Source organism: Salmo salar, chromosome 22, assembly GCF_965601325.2.
Source record: "Salmo salar chromosome 22, fSalSal1, whole genome shotgun sequence".
Classification (NCBI taxonomy): domain Eukaryota; kingdom Metazoa; phylum Chordata; class Actinopteri; order Salmoniformes; family Salmonidae; genus Salmo; species Salmo salar.
This window is the reverse complement of record NC_138312.1, coordinates 2,035,740-2,051,292: the sequence shown is the minus strand read 5'-3', so window position 1 is coordinate 2,051,292 and position 15,553 is coordinate 2,035,740. Positions and strand designations below refer to the sequence as shown.

The following is a 15,553-nucleotide window of genomic DNA, read 5'->3' as shown; positions in this document are numbered from 1 at the left end:
GATGTTGTTAGGGGAGACAAAACAGATCCACCCTATTCAGACTGTAGCCTATATAATAATTATGTCTAGCACCACCCCAGCCCAAAACGGGAGTGACTGTCAGACAGAGCGAGGGGTGCTGGAGCTAGCCAAGCACTGGATAACTTGCTCTTTGCTCCCCAGTCTGGCTCCTCTTTTATCTTATTCAAATATAGGGGGTGTGGATGAGTGCCCTTGGTGACAACAGATAAATTAGGTGGTGAGCCTGGGACCGGGGAAGGCGAACCTGTCACGCCCTGGCCATAGAGAGGTTTTTTTTTCTCTATTTTGGTTAGGCCAGGGTGTGACTAGGGTGGGCATTCTATGTCCTTTTTTCTATGTTTTGTATTTCTTTGTTTTGGCCTGGTATGGCTCTCAATCAGGGACAGCTGTCATCGTTGTCGCTGATTGGGAGCCATACTTAGGTAGCCTGTTTTCCTTTGGGTTTTGTGGGTGGTTCATTTCTGTTTAGTGTGTTAGGATACCTGACAGAACTGTTTAGCTGTTGCACTTTGGTTTTTGATTCAGTGTTCATTTCAATAAATTCATGATGAGCACTAACCACGCTGCGCCTTGGTCTACTCCCTGCAACGGCCGTTACAGAACCGAGGGCTAGCTCCCTTTGGCTAGAAAAACAATGAGCCCGCTCAGTCCGCAGACAGGCCAGCTGATAACAAGGTTAGATTTTCATACGCTTCAGACACCCAGGTCTGTGCGTACCTGCCGGCAGGTGAGGCAGGCTCGTGCCTGTGGTGGGCAAAGGTGCCTGTGCAGAGGAGGAAACTCCATTTGAGATTCCGCCATGATGGTTTTAAAACATAGGTCACAGACGTGGCAGACGGCTCTTAAGCTTCCCTGTTCAATCTTTAAGAAGAGATGGTTATTTTTGTCTGTTTAATACCACTATTGTCAGCTCCATATTGTGACGTTGCTGTCTATTCATCCATGTTTCAAGGGTGGTGAATCTATACAAGGGTGGAATGACTATACCTTAGGACACAAACATACAGTACACACACAACCCAAGACTATAAAGGCGCTAACCGGCAACCTTCCCTCCAACCCGTGGTCTGTCTCGCCAGAACTGGACCTTTTGAAACTCCCCTTTCTGTCCTGTAGCCACAGAATCAAGCAGCCCTAATCTTCCCATTTCCAGGGCTCCTTCACCCATCCAACTCCTATTTGCTTTAGGACACTCTTGTAGCAATGTGGAAGTAGTCAAGTTAATCCAGTAGCCCGGCTCATCCTTTGTTCTTCCCCTTACTTGTTTGTTTCAGTAATTTGCCAGCCAGGCCTCCACTGTGTCTTCTAATAGATGGGGTGGGGAGTTAGGGGCGAAATTAGGTGGGGCGGTAGATGGGGGGTGTAGTCTAGCATTCCCTGAAGCTGCCAGATCTGTCTAGTCTGGGAGAGGATAGGGAGGGGGCGAATCTCCCTTGGGACGAATCCGAGATGAGAGAGAAAATGTGTGTTTATTTTGTTTATCCTCTATCCTCTGGCAAACTGTCAGCGAGTGGTGAGTCCCAGACATTCAACATATTTCACGAGTTTGAAGGGGCACAGACATGGTGAATATGGTAAAGATGGCATGGGTGTCTTGTTTTGCCCCTGGCTCCTTGACCTGGTTATGACGAGACTCAAGTCCACCCGTCCACCCGTCCCCCCCCCAAAAATAAAATTCACTCTTCAAAGCCTGACCGATTCAGACAAGCGGCGGCTACAGTCACAGACCGAAAGTGGGTAAGCACAAGCTGTGCGCTGGAACAAACATTGACTGTGCTTCCTCGGGTTTGCTTTTCTTCCTTATGGGTCATTCCACCTCAAAAAGCAGAAGAGGATCTCAGATTTCGCTTTTACCATTGAAGAGGCCAACATCGAAACTATTAGTACTGCTGTAGCCTAATGGTTTGCTTGTTCACCAGGAATGGTTTAACTAATCCAAACCTTTTTTGAAGGAAATAAACCACACATAGAGGAGCTGTTTCCTGGACTGGTTAAGTCTAAGAGAAGGACAAACTGAATTGCTTTCATGGAGGAATGCCTTGATTTGTGAGGATGCCCATATAATTGAATTTCATTATGTGCAAAAGCTGTTGGTTTACTACCCAAAGTTGTAAAGAAAATATTGTGATCCATTTAATAAACACAAGAGACTAACAATATTGATAAAAAGGTGTGGCAGACATCCACAGTCGTGGCCAAAAGTTTTGAGAATGACATAAATATTTTCACAAAGTCTGCTGCCTCAGTTTGATGGCTATTTGCATATATACCAGAATGTTATGAAGAGTGATCAGATGAATTGCAATTAATTGCAAAGTTCCTCTTTGCCATGCAAATGAACTGAACCCCCCAAAAACATTTCCACTGCATTTCAGCCCTGCCACAAAAGGACCAGCTGACATCATGTCAGTGATTCTCTCGTTAACACAGGTATGAGTGTTGACGAGGACAAGGCTGGAGATCACTCTGTCATGCTGATTGAGTTCAAATAACAGACTGGAAGCTTCAAAAGGAGGGTGGTGCTTGGAATCATTGTTCTTCCTCTGTCAGTCATGGTTACCTGCAAGGAAACACATGCCGTCATCATTGCTTTGCACAAAAAGGGCTTCACAGGCAAGGGTATTGCTGCCAGTAAGATTGCACCTAAATCAACCATTTATCAGATCATCAAGAACTTCAAGGAGAGCGGTTCAATTGTTGTGAAGAAGGCTTCAGGGCTTCAGTTTTCCCTTACTGGTGCTTCAGTTTTCCCTTACTGGTGCTTCATTGCAGTGGCTTTATTTTTTCTCTCTCTGTTTTGCAATTCCGCTCTTGTAAAAATATATTGGCCCGAAATACATTTTAAATCCATTCATGGGACAGATTTGGTGAAATAAAGATCAACTGAAAAAGCACTGCACCGTGTGCACTCCATATCATTGTGTCACGTCTGCCTGCTTATCTCCCTTATAGGGTTTGTGTGTGTTATGTCCACTTAGTATGTGTGTATTCCCATACTGTGTGTCCCGTTCACCTCAGTTGGTAGAGCACGGTGCTTGCAATGCCAGGATTGTGTGTTCGATTCCCATGGGGGACCAGTATGAAAAATGTATACACTCACTACTATTGTACGTGGCTCTGAATAAGAGTGTCTGTTAAATGACAAAAACATTTATGTAAACATGTGTCTGTGAATGTCTCTTAACTAGGCCTATGAGTCTCATATTCAGCATCTCAGTAAAACTGTGTTTGAATGGGTGTGGGTTGCTTCTGAGTCTGGAAATGCTTAACAGACACGCCGGGCAGCAATTGAAACTTGCTCTGAGATGTTAAGCTAAGTCTGAAAACATAAAATACAGAGGCAGAGATTTTAAAGAGCAACAATTCTGGTTTTGTTTGTCTTAATGGCCCCCTTTCCTCCTGACTGGATGACAACCGTAGTTCCACTAGACCTGTTTTCCGACAGCTCTTGTCTGGACTTACCGCTTGTTCTATCAAATCCATTTAGACTCCTTCATGCGTGCCCCTGTTGTTTGGGTTGAAATAATTACTATAACTTGAGTTTGATTAAAGCACAGTCAGCTTTGTTTATTGAACATTTTCTCCCCCCAAGACTTGTCCAAACAAAGACTCCAGGAAGGTTTCCCATTACTTTGGGCCTTTTCACCCTCCCTCTCTCTCCCCCACCACCTAACCCACCAGACATGTGTGAACATACACTCAAACACCTATGAAGTTCACCAAAGCTCCAGCCATAAGCTGGGTGTTGGGTGGTGAATGCCTTGCTTGCAGTTCAATTGGCTCTTCTAAGAAAGCGTAGTCTCAGAATTTCACTGAAAGCTCCACATACTGGTATTGATTTTTACAATATAGTCTTTAACAATGTTTAGATACAATGGCAACAAAAATGTAAAGTTATAGAAGTCAGACTACTTCACTGTATGTTTTCTCCTAGTTTGGTTGAGTATAAATCAACAAAAATATTGTTCTATTATATTTGGGCCATATCGCCCAGCCCTACTGACTAACCTCTATCTAAGTTCCCAACTTTTTGACTGAGCAGATCAGTGTTAGCATCTACGCTATAATCTCCCTATATCAGGCAAAATGTGATACTTCACAAAACTAAAACAAACCAAAAATACCATGCTTTTATTGATTTTCACAAAATGTAATCCATAGACGGGTCCTTTTGGAGGAAGGATTGTTGACTTATTTGACATTTGTAACTTAAAGCATAATTGAGAAATAATTAATTGAAGTTGCAATATTCGTGACATTTTGGCCTTACCCAGGCCTCCTTTAAAACTCCATAATGTTTGTAGGCGCTAGAAAGATTGGTGGTTACCGCTTTCTCTGTAATATGAGTATTTTTATTTCAATAACAATTTTCTTACATTTAATATTTCAATATCAAAAAATATATTTTCAATATTAATGTTTTTATTTTCCGTTATTCATAAATTAATGTAATTAAATAAAATTGTTATTGAAATCAAAATACTACTCATATTACAGTGCAGGAGGTAAAGGTTCATATGACACAAATGTTTGCTTTGTAGCACCTAGAGATGAAGCATTATGTAGTCTTAAAGGAGGCCTGGGTAAGGCCAAAATGTCACAAATATGTCAACAATCATTCCTCCAAAGGACTGTTCTATGGATAACATTTTGTGAAAATCCCTTACATCATGGCTTTTTCCTTTTAGTTTTGTGAGAAATCACCCGAAAGCTAAATAATTCACTTAGCCCAACTTCCCCTCGCCACTCCTTTTTACCTCACCCGTATCAATAGTGTGAGTATCCCAGTCTAAAGTTCCCACACTTGTTGGTTGTGTGACTGTGGCTCCAAAGTCAATGAAAAGCGATGTGTTTTGTCCCCCCCCCCTCGTGTCTCTCTATCACTCTTCTCTGTCTAGGTCTCTCGCTGCTCTGCCCTTCTCAGTGACTCTGCACAGTGCAAACCTGCCCTATCTGCTCTGAGCACTGCAACCCCTTTCAACACAGTCTTTTCTCATCTACAACCCCCTCTGTCACAGACACACACAGGCATGCGCACCCCCCCCCCCCTCTTCCTGCCCATGTGAACAGACAGTTTTACAGACTGATAACCCCCACCCTTCCTTGTACACACACACACACACACACACACACACACACACACACACACACACACACACACACACACACACACACACACACACACACACAAACTGCTATCTGGCCACTCCCAACTTCCCAGACTAAAGGCCCGCATGCTTCGGTTTGGCATCCACCTAACACCGAACGAGTGCGCTCACTTACTCCCTTAAAATACCTTTGTTTGAAAAATTAGAAAAGATACTGTTTGTCCATCAGTTTTTTACTGAGGAGATCTTAGTCGTACAATTTTTCATCAAACTAAAATGTAAAACAAGTCATCTATCGTTGAATGACAACAAACACTTAAAGACTGTTGACCAATGACCAACGAAGGGGCATAGACTTTTTGCACGAACAGCTGAAAAAAATCTTACCAAAGACCAAAACGAACAAAATGTCTTCATAATATATGTACGAACTGTTCCAAACTGTTTTGGATGGGAAGTGCATAGACCTTTTGGGGGCCGTGTGCTCCAAAATAACAACAAAAAAATCACGCAACTGCGGTCAGAGACTCTTTGAGCAACTGTTACAAGAGGGGAAAGCAGCACAATCTGATGGAAGTGTTTACAAAGACTGTCTTTACAAAGACTCATACCACTTTGTAAAGACTGTTGACATCTAGTGGAAGCCCTAGGAAGTGCTAAATGAATCCTAACTTACGGTGTGTTTCATAGGCAAAGTGTTGAAGGTGATTTCACAAATCAGATTTCCACTTCCTGCATGGAATCTTCTCAGGTTTTTGCCTGCCATATGAGTTCTGTTATACTCACAGACACCATTCAAACAGTTTTAGAAACTTTAGAGTGTTTTCTATCCAAATCTACTGCTAGTTGCTTTGAAAATGGCAGTGTGATTTTTTTTGGGCTGTCAATTACAGCAAAAGCAAAACATTAGATTATGTCAGGAGAGTACCCAGCCAAAAAAAAATCACACTGCCATTTTCAAAGCAACTAGCATGCATCACAAATACCCAAAACACAGCTAAATGCAGCACTAACCTTTGACAATCTTCATCAGATGACACTCCTAGGACATCATGTTACACAATACATGCATTTTTTCATCGATAAAGTTCATATTTATATATAAAACAGCATTTTACATCGACGCGTGATGTTCAGAAAACATTTTCCCTGAAATGCTTCCGGTGAATCAGCTCTACAATTTACAAAATTACTATTCGAAAACATTTTTTAAATGTAATATTGTCATTCAAAGAATTATAGATTAACATCTCGTGAATGCAACTGCATTGCCAGATTTAAAAATAACTTTACAGGGAAATCACACTTTGCAATAAATGAGGTGGTATGCTCAGAAAAATAGGCTAGGCGATACAGATTAGTACCATCTTGGAACCATCTAAAATCAAATATACTATTATAAATATTCCCTTACCTTTGATTATCTTCATCAGAAGGCACTTACAGGAATCCCAGGTCCACAAAAAATGTAGTCTTGTTCGAAAAAGTTAATAATTTATGTCCCAATAGCTCCTTCTTGTTAGCGCGTTCCGAAGGCTACTCATAATGTACGAGGCGCGCGGGACTTGTCGTCACGAAAGAGCAAAAAATATATATTTACGTTCGTTCAAACATGTCAAACGTTGTATAACATAAATCTTTAGGGCCTTTTTCAACCAGAGCTTCAATAATATTCAAGGCGGACGATTGCATTGTCTTACTAAACGTTTCGGAATGAGAGAGTACCCATGGGCGCCTGCGTCATAGTAGTAATGGCCCTCCCCCTGTGACCAACTTTCCAAGCCTCTCTTTTGGTCAGTTTCTACCATAGCAGACTCAAACCACTTTGTAAAGACTGTTGACATCTAGTGGAAGCCTTAGGAAGTGCTAAATTAATCCTAACTCACGGTGTGTTTTATAGGCAAAGTGTTGAAGATGTTTCCACAAATCAGATTTCCACTTCCTGCATGGAATCTTCTCAGGTTTTTGCTTGCCATATGAGTTCTGTTATACTCACAGACACCATTCAAACAGTTTTAGAAACTTTAGAGTGTTTTCTATCCAAATCTACTAATTATATGCATATTCTCGTTACTGAGCAGGAGTAGTAACCAGATTAAATCGAGAATGTTTTTTATCCGGCCGTGCAAATACTGCCCCCTATCCCCAACAGGTTTTAAAGCAAAGGGTGGCTACTTTGAAGAATCTCAACTATAACATTTTTATTTGTTGAACACTTTTGTGGTTACTACATTATTCCATATGTGTTATGTCATAGTTTTGATGTCTCCACTATTTTATACAATGTAGAAAATAGTAAAAACAAAGAAAAACCCTTGAATGAGTAGGTGTGTCCAAACTTTTGACTGTTACTCTATGTAAATAAAGTATTTCTGTTTATTATTTTTAATACATTTGCTAACATTTCTAAAAGCCTGTTTTTGCTTTGTCATTCATTTTAAAATGAAGCTGTAACGAAACAAAATGTGTAAGTAGTCAAGGTGTTTGAATACTTTCCGAAGGCACTGTATATGTAATATTATTGATTTTTCTTTAAAACAACAATAAAATACTATACAATACACAGACAATAAAAATGTCCGCTCCCATCCGTAGGTGCTCTGGTCAGTGTGTGCGCTCACTCCCACCTTCCCAGAGACGCCGGCAAGGCAAGGCCCTGCTCCTGGCCCAAATTGATTTTTTAAGGTAGGGGAAAACCAAGCTCCACCCGTCGCCCGGGCTGGCATGGAAGCGAGCGCACCCATAACTACCACGACCAGAACACACACCGCTCACAGCATGAAACCAAACCATAAAACATAAATAGCGAAATGTAAAACATACAATAATCCCATCCCCACCCTCACTCCTGATTTGGAGGAACTCAAACATTTATATTGTACATTGATGTATATAATTATTCCAACACTCTTCAATTCCACCCTTCAGACAGCCACAGATCAACCCATGTTTCCCAATAAATTGTCATTCTACCATTTCCTCTCGCAATACATCCCTCCATTCTCCCATGGTGTCTAACTAGGGATGTGGACCTCCACATCTGCAACATTTCTTCCGAAAAAATAAACCCTACAAAAATTTTTTTTACCCAAGAGCACAATGATATTTCCCATTGACTGACTGTGGTCCTTCAAATCCCCCAGCAATACAGTTTGCAGGTCCAACTGCACCCTGATATTATGGGATAACAACCATTCCTGGACCAGACTCCAAAAACACTCCAAAAACATAAGCCATTCAGGAGCATGAAGGGGAGCGTGACTGAATCAACGATAAGATGAATAACTTCCATTTCGCTTGCCTTTCTCATAACAATATTACTACTCTCATGCAATGGTTCGTCTGTTAAAATGACCCAGAAACAATAGATAGAAAATGGACTACTGGATTAAAGTGCATTATTGTATGTCAATTGTAAAGTCTTTTGTCTGTAATGTATTTTTTGTTATGTGTTGAACCCCAGTAAGACAGACTAGCTGTCTAGCTGACTAGCTGCCCCATTGGCATCGACTAATGGGGTTCATAATAAATCAAATCAAAATATCAATTAATACCAACACAAAAAGACTTCTCACAAGACACAATGTTGGTTGTAGACGATGTAGCTGGGATAGACCTGGGATAGGATAAAGTAATCCTTCTAACACCCCCCCCCAAAAAAAAGATATAGATGTACTATTGTAAAGTGGTTGTTCCACTGGATATCATAAGGTGAATGCACCAATTTGTAAGTCGCTCTGGATAAGAGCGTCTGCTAAATTACGTAAATGTAAATGTAGCTGGCTTCATTGTTGCTTTGTTAATAGCCTCTGATACGATGTAAGCCTAGCCTATGATATAGGGTACCCAATAACACCATGTCCCTGGATTCTACATAATATAATATCCCAAATAGACATGTCAGTGGAACCAGACATTTGGCTCTGTCTATGGAACCCCCAAGGGGGGGAGGAGAGTGAGTGTTTGGGCTGGAGAGCTGAAGCCCAGCTGGATAGGGAGAGAGGGGGCCTAGGGAGGGGGTGAAGAAAGGGAGAAAGCATGCCAGTGGGCCCTGCGATGCGGTCCTATAACTAGGCCACTCCGGAACATTCAATATCGTGTTGGTAAGCATCTCCAGTATATATTTGGCCTTGTGTTTTATGTTATTGTCCTGCTGAAAGGTGAATTTCTCTCGCAGTGTCTGGTGGAAAGCAGACCGAGCCATTCCGTTTCTTTTTATCCTAAAAAACTCCTTAGTCCTTACCGATGACAAGCATACCCATAACATGATGCAGCCACCACCATGCTTGAAAATATGAAGAGTGGTACTCAGTGTTGTGTTGGATTTGCCCCAAACATAACACTTTGTACTGAGGACATAAAGTTCATTTCTTTGCCAATTTTTTTTCTCAGTTTTACTGTAGTGCCTTATTGCAAACATGATGCATGTTTTGTAATATTTGTATTCTGTACAGGCTTCCTTCTTTTCACTCTGTCATTTAGGTTAGTATTGTGGAGTAACTACTATCTTGTTGATCCAGCCTGAGTTTTTCTCCTATCCCTGTTTTAAAGTCACCATTGGTCTCGTGGTTTCCTTCTTCTCCAGCAACTGAGTTAGCTTCTTGGGGCTATGTGGGACGCTAGCGTGCCACTCGTGGTGCACCTTATCAACAGCAGGTGCATTTCAAGAGCGGCAAATTTGAAACCAAATAAATGTCAAAATTCAAATTTTTCAAACATACAACTATCTTACACCCTTTGAAAGATAAACATCTCCTTAATCTAACCACGTTGTCCGATTTCAAAAAGGTTTTACGGCGAAAGCATAAAGTTAGATTATGTTAGGAGAGTACATTGACAATAGCTGTGTGTAATGTTTTGTCAATTCAAAGACAGGGTCACCAAAACCATAAAACCAGCTAAAATGATGCACTAACCTTTTACAATCTCCATCAGATGACACTCCTAGGACATTATGTTAGACAATGCATGCATTTTTAGTTCTATCAAGTTCATATTTATATCCAAAAACAGCGTTTTACTATGGCATTGATGTTGAGGAAATCGTTTCCCTCCAATAACCGGCAGTCAAGTCAGCACCACAAATTAAATAATTAAAATTAGAAAACATTGGTAAAATATTATCATTTAAAGAATTATAGATTTACATCTCTTGAACGCAATCAACTTGCCAGATTTAAAAATAACCTTACTGGGAAATCACACTTTGCAATAATCTGAGCACTGCGCCCAGAAAAATATGCTTTGCTATACAGACAAACGGCCATGTTGGAGAGATCTAAAATCGAAAATACTATGTAAATAATCCATTACCTTTGATTCTCTTCATCAGATGTCACTTCCAGGAATCCCAGGTCCATAGCGAATGTAGTTTTGTTCAAAAAAGCTCATCATTTAGATCCAAAAAGGTCCGTGTTGTTAGCACATGATCTAAGCCAGCCGGACTTCTCGTCATGAACGAGGGGAAAAAATATATTTACGTTCGTTCAAACATGTCAAACGTTGTATAGCATAAATCATTAGTGCCTTTTTTAACCAGAACATGAATAATATTCAAGGTGGACGAATGCATTCTCTTTTATAACGTATTGGAACGAGGGTACCCAACATGAACTCGCGCGCCAGAGTCTAATCGGCCATCACCGTTCCATGGCTCTTGTTTGGTCAGATCTCACAGTAAAAGACTCAAAACACTTTGTAAAGGCTGGTGACATCTAGTGGAAGCAATAGGAAGTGCCAAAACATTAATCAACCCCTGTGTGTTTAAATGGCATAGGCTTAAAGGTAATTCAACACATCAGGTATCCACTTCCTGTCAGAAAATGTCTCAGGGTTTTGCCTGCCAAATGAGTTCTGTTATACTCACAGACACCATTCAAACAGTTTTAGAAACTTTAGGGTGTTTTCTATCCATATATAATACGTATATGCATATTCTAGTTACTGGGTAGGATTAGTAACCAGATTAAATCGGGTACGTTTTTTTATCCAGCCGTGAAAATACTGCCCCCTAGCCCCAACAGGTTAGGAAGGACACCTGTTTCTTTGTAGTGACTGGGTGAATTGATACACCATCCAACGTGTAATTGATATCTTCACCATGCTAAAAGGGATATTCAATGTCTGCTTTTTTCTTTTTTTTCATCTACCAATAGGTGCCTTTTATTTGAAAACCTCCCTGGTCTTTGTGGTTGAATCTGTGTTTGAAATTCACTGCTCGACTGAGGGACCTTTACAATGATCTGTATGTGTGGTGTACAGAGATGAGGTAGTCATTCAAAATGTAAAACACTATTATTGCACACAGAGTGAGTCCAGGCAACTTATTATGTGACTTGTTAAGCACATTTTCCGGCTTGCCATAAAGGTGTTGAATACTTGACTCAAGACATTTCAGCATTTCATCTTTTATTTAATTGTAATAACATAATTCCACTTTGACTTTATGGGGTATTGTTTGTAGGCCAGTGACACAACATTTCAATTTAATCAATTTTAAATTCAGGCTGTAACACAACAAAATGTGGAAAAAGCCGAAGGGTGTGAATACTTTATGAACGCACTGTATTTGTGTTTCTTTACCATAACAGTTGACTTTAATAACTTGAGTAATTCTAGTAACATACTTTTGTATTATCTGCAGGTTTGTGTATTTAAGGTGGTAAATAAATGTGTTATGAAGAAGTGTAATTTACAGTAAATTAATAAATATATAGGAATGTGCTTTGCAGTGGTAATTCTGGTAATTTCCTTTCTCTCATATTTCAAGTAAAATTCACTCGATCAAAAAAATCAGTCTAGACTCAATGGCTTTGGGCCACATCGGAGCTCTCTTTTTTTCACCCTCCTCATCCCTCTCTCTTTCTGTCTTTCTCATATCATTATTCCCTCCAACTTTGACCCATCTGTCTTTCTGTGGTCTGTCCTACCACTCCCCCTATCCCGCTCTCTCCCTCTGGAAAACGAGGTCTGTTTGTTCTCTTTCGTTGCCTCCTCCCTCTACTTGCCCCCCATATTTCTGAGCGAGGGGGGAGGGGGGTTGCAGGAAGTCAGCTGTTGTGTCTGTCGAGGAATGTGTGTGAGAAAAAGTGGGGACAAGGCTGCAGACCTTTGTGAGTCGCAGTGTGTGTGTCGTCTCGTTCTCGCTCACCAAAGTTCAGGTATTAGGGGGTAAGACGATGCAGCCGGTTTCAGGAGGTCCCCACCACCACTATAACTGCGTTCAAACTCCATGTAGCGGTGAGTTGTGCATTCTTGGATTTGGGATTTTAATATTTGTGTATCTTGTATTTTAATGATTATGTAAAGTTAATGCATTTGGAGTTTTTATTCCCAAGTCAAAAGTGTAACGCGATGAGTCATTGTGCTCATTTTCTAGACTTTCTTGAATTTCAGTTTATTTTCCAATTGTGTGGTTGTCTGTGTTTAACAACTGCGATAAAAACCTTTGTTGATGTGTGAGGATGGCAAACTCTCCTTGAATGCAGCAGCAAGTCAGACAACGTTGTGTAATAGTTGCTGGTAAGAGTTATGGAATTTTGGAACATTATTATCAAGTCTGTCTAGCCTGCGAGAGCTTTTCAGTATCTGGGTTATGTGCACACTCTTTGCATAGCTTGGTCTCTTTGTCATCTTGAATAGAATAGGTTAGACTGTTTCACAGAGGAAGCTACTGTGTTATCTTATGCTGTGCTTATCTGTTTAGTTAGGCTGTCTGTGTTTGATGGAAGTAGTTGCTTGGGGCAAAAGTCCCTGCTGGGTTTTTTATGTAGGGCTGTCCGTGAACTTTCTCTCTCTTTCTCTCTGACTGCTGAAGTGTCACAAAATGTGTCTGAGTTAGAAAGAGTGGATGTTTGTGTGTGTGTGTGTGTGCGTGCGTGCATGCTCTGTCTGTCTGGGGTCACATGGGGGAGGGGAAGGTCAGGCTGTCCTGCCCTGTCTACAAACAAAGATTGCTCTGTCTGTCTGCATCGACACTGTTGTGAACTCTGCTGGGGAAAAGAGCTCCCATCGCCTCAGGATCAATAGAGCCTCTAAGCTGACCAATAACTTCACTCTTTTCACTTCACATGCACAGACAGACAGACAGACAGACAAACAGAGACGCACAGGCACAAACATACTGTACACACACAACTATTGGAGTGGTGATGATCACTGGTGACATTCAAACATAAGAATGTCTTAAGAATGTCATAAGCATTTCACGGTAAGGTTGTAAGGCATTTCACGGTATGGTGGTAAGGCATTTCACGGTAATACCTGTTGTATTCGGTACATGTGACAAATACATTTGATTTGATTTTAATAGATTCTGTTGGTATTGGGCAAGATGTCACCCAAGTTGGTATTTTCCAGGAAGTAAATAACAAACTTTTCACTGGAAGCAACCAATCAAATTAAATAACATTTTATTTGTCACGTGCCGAATACAACCGTGAAATGCTTATGACATTCTTAAGACATTCTTATGTTTGAATATCACCAGTGATCATCACCTTACCGTGTAATGCTTACTTACAAGCCCTTAGCCCTTAACCAACAATGCAGTTGAAGAAATAGAGTTAAGAAAATATTTACAAAATAAACTAAATAAAAAAAAAGTAACAAAATCAAAAAGTATCACAAGATTTACATAACAGTAACGAGGCTATATACAGGGGGTAGTCCGGGTGGCCATTTGATTAATTATTCAGCAGTCTTATGGCTATGTGGTAGAAGCTGTTGAGGAGCCTTTTGGTCCTAGACTTGGCCCTCCGGTACTGCTTGCCATGCGGTAGCAAAGAGAAAAGTCTATGACTTGGGTGACTGGAGTCTTTGACAATTCTCTGACACCGCCAAGTATATAGGTCACTGTAGATGTACTGGCCCATACGCACTACCCTCTGTAGTGCCTTACGGTCAGATGCCCTCTTCACAACTGTCTTGGTGTGTTTGGACCATGATAGTTCGTTGGTGATGTGGACACCAAGGAACATTTATCTCTCGACCCGCACCACTTCCGCCCAATCGAGGTTGATGGGGGCCTGTTCGGCCCTCCTTTTCCTATAGTCCACGATCAGCTCCTTTGTCTTGCTCACATTGAGGGAGAGGTTGTTGTCCTGGCACCACACTGCCAGGTCTCTGACCTCCTCCCTATAGGCTGTCTCATTGTTGTCGGTGATCAGGCCTACAACTGTTGTCGTCAGCAAACATAATGATGGTGTTGGAGTCGTGCTTGGCCACGCAGTCATGGGTGAACAGGGAGTACAGGAGGGGACCATTTTTTTAATATATTTTTTATTTCACCTTTATTTCACCAGGTAGGCTAGTTGAGAACAAGTTGTCATTTACAATAGCGGCCTGGCCAAGATAAAGCAAAGCAGTGCGACATAAACAACACAGAGTTACACATGGACTAAACAAACGTACAGTCAATAACACAATAGAAAAGTCTATATACAGCATGTGCAAATGCAGTAAGATTAGGGAGGTAAGGCAATAAATAGGCCATAGTGGCAAAATAATTACAATTTATCAGTTAAACACTGGAGTGATAGATGTGCAGAAGATGAATGTGCAAGTAAGTAAAAATCCTGGGGTGCAAAGGAAAAAAATTAAAAATAACAATATGGGGATTAGGTAGTTGGGTGGGCTATTTACAGATGGGCTATGTACAGGTGCAATGATCTGTAAGCTGCTCTGACAGCTGATGCTTAAAGTTAGTGAGGGAAATATGAGTCTCCAGCTTCAGTGATTTTTGCAATTCGTTACAGTCATTGGCAGCAGAGAACTGGAAGGAAAGGCGGCCAAACGATGAGTTGGCTTTGAGGATGACCAGTGAAATATACCTGCTGGAGCGCGTGCTACGGGTGGGTGCTGCTGTGGTGACCAGTGAGCTGAGATAACAGACGTAACTGCTCTGTCCTGCCGATGCGTGGAGAAGCCAGCCAGCTCTTATTATCCATGTTGTCTTTCAGCCACGTCTTGGTGAAACATAAGATATTACAGTTTTTAATGTCCTGTTGGTAGGATAGTCTTAATCGTAGATTCTCCTGTTTGTTTTCCAATGATTGCACATTGACCAATAATACGGAGGGTAGTGGTGGTTTACCTACTGGTCTGTGAATTCTTACAAAGCACCCCGCCATTCTCCCCTTTTTTCTCCGTCTTTTCTTGACACTGATGACGGGGATTTGGTCCTTGTCTTGACAATGCAGTATATCCTTCGCGTCAGACTCATTAAAGAAAAAATCTTTGTCCATTTTGAGGTGAGTAATTGCTGTTCTAAAGTCCAGAAGCTATTTTCGGTCATGAGACGGTAGCAGCAACATTATGTACAAAATGAGTTACAAACAATGAGAAATAAACAAACAAAATAGTACAGTTGGTTAGGAGCCCGTAAAACGGCAGCCATCCCCTCCGGCGCCATAACTATTGATGAT

General features: G+C 41.1%; 1 protein-coding gene across 2 annotated transcripts in view; it reads left to right on the top strand.

Annotated features, from left to right (window-relative positions):
- LOC106582623 (protein TMEPAI) overlaps positions 1 to 15,553 on the top strand; it is an 87,401-nt gene that overhangs the window by 63,635 nt on the left and 8,213 nt on the right. The window contains exon 1 of one of the 2 annotated variants that reach the window (XM_014165850.3): positions 12,138 to 12,368. The exons of the other annotated variant lie outside the window; for it this stretch is intronic. Within the exon in view, the coding sequence (XP_014021325.1) occupies positions 12,308 to 12,368 (61 nt within the window). The 5' untranslated portion in view covers positions 12,138 to 12,307. Of the gene's footprint in view, positions 1 to 12,137; positions 12,369 to 15,553 lie in introns of those variants that run through there. 2 annotated transcript variants of the gene reach the window in all.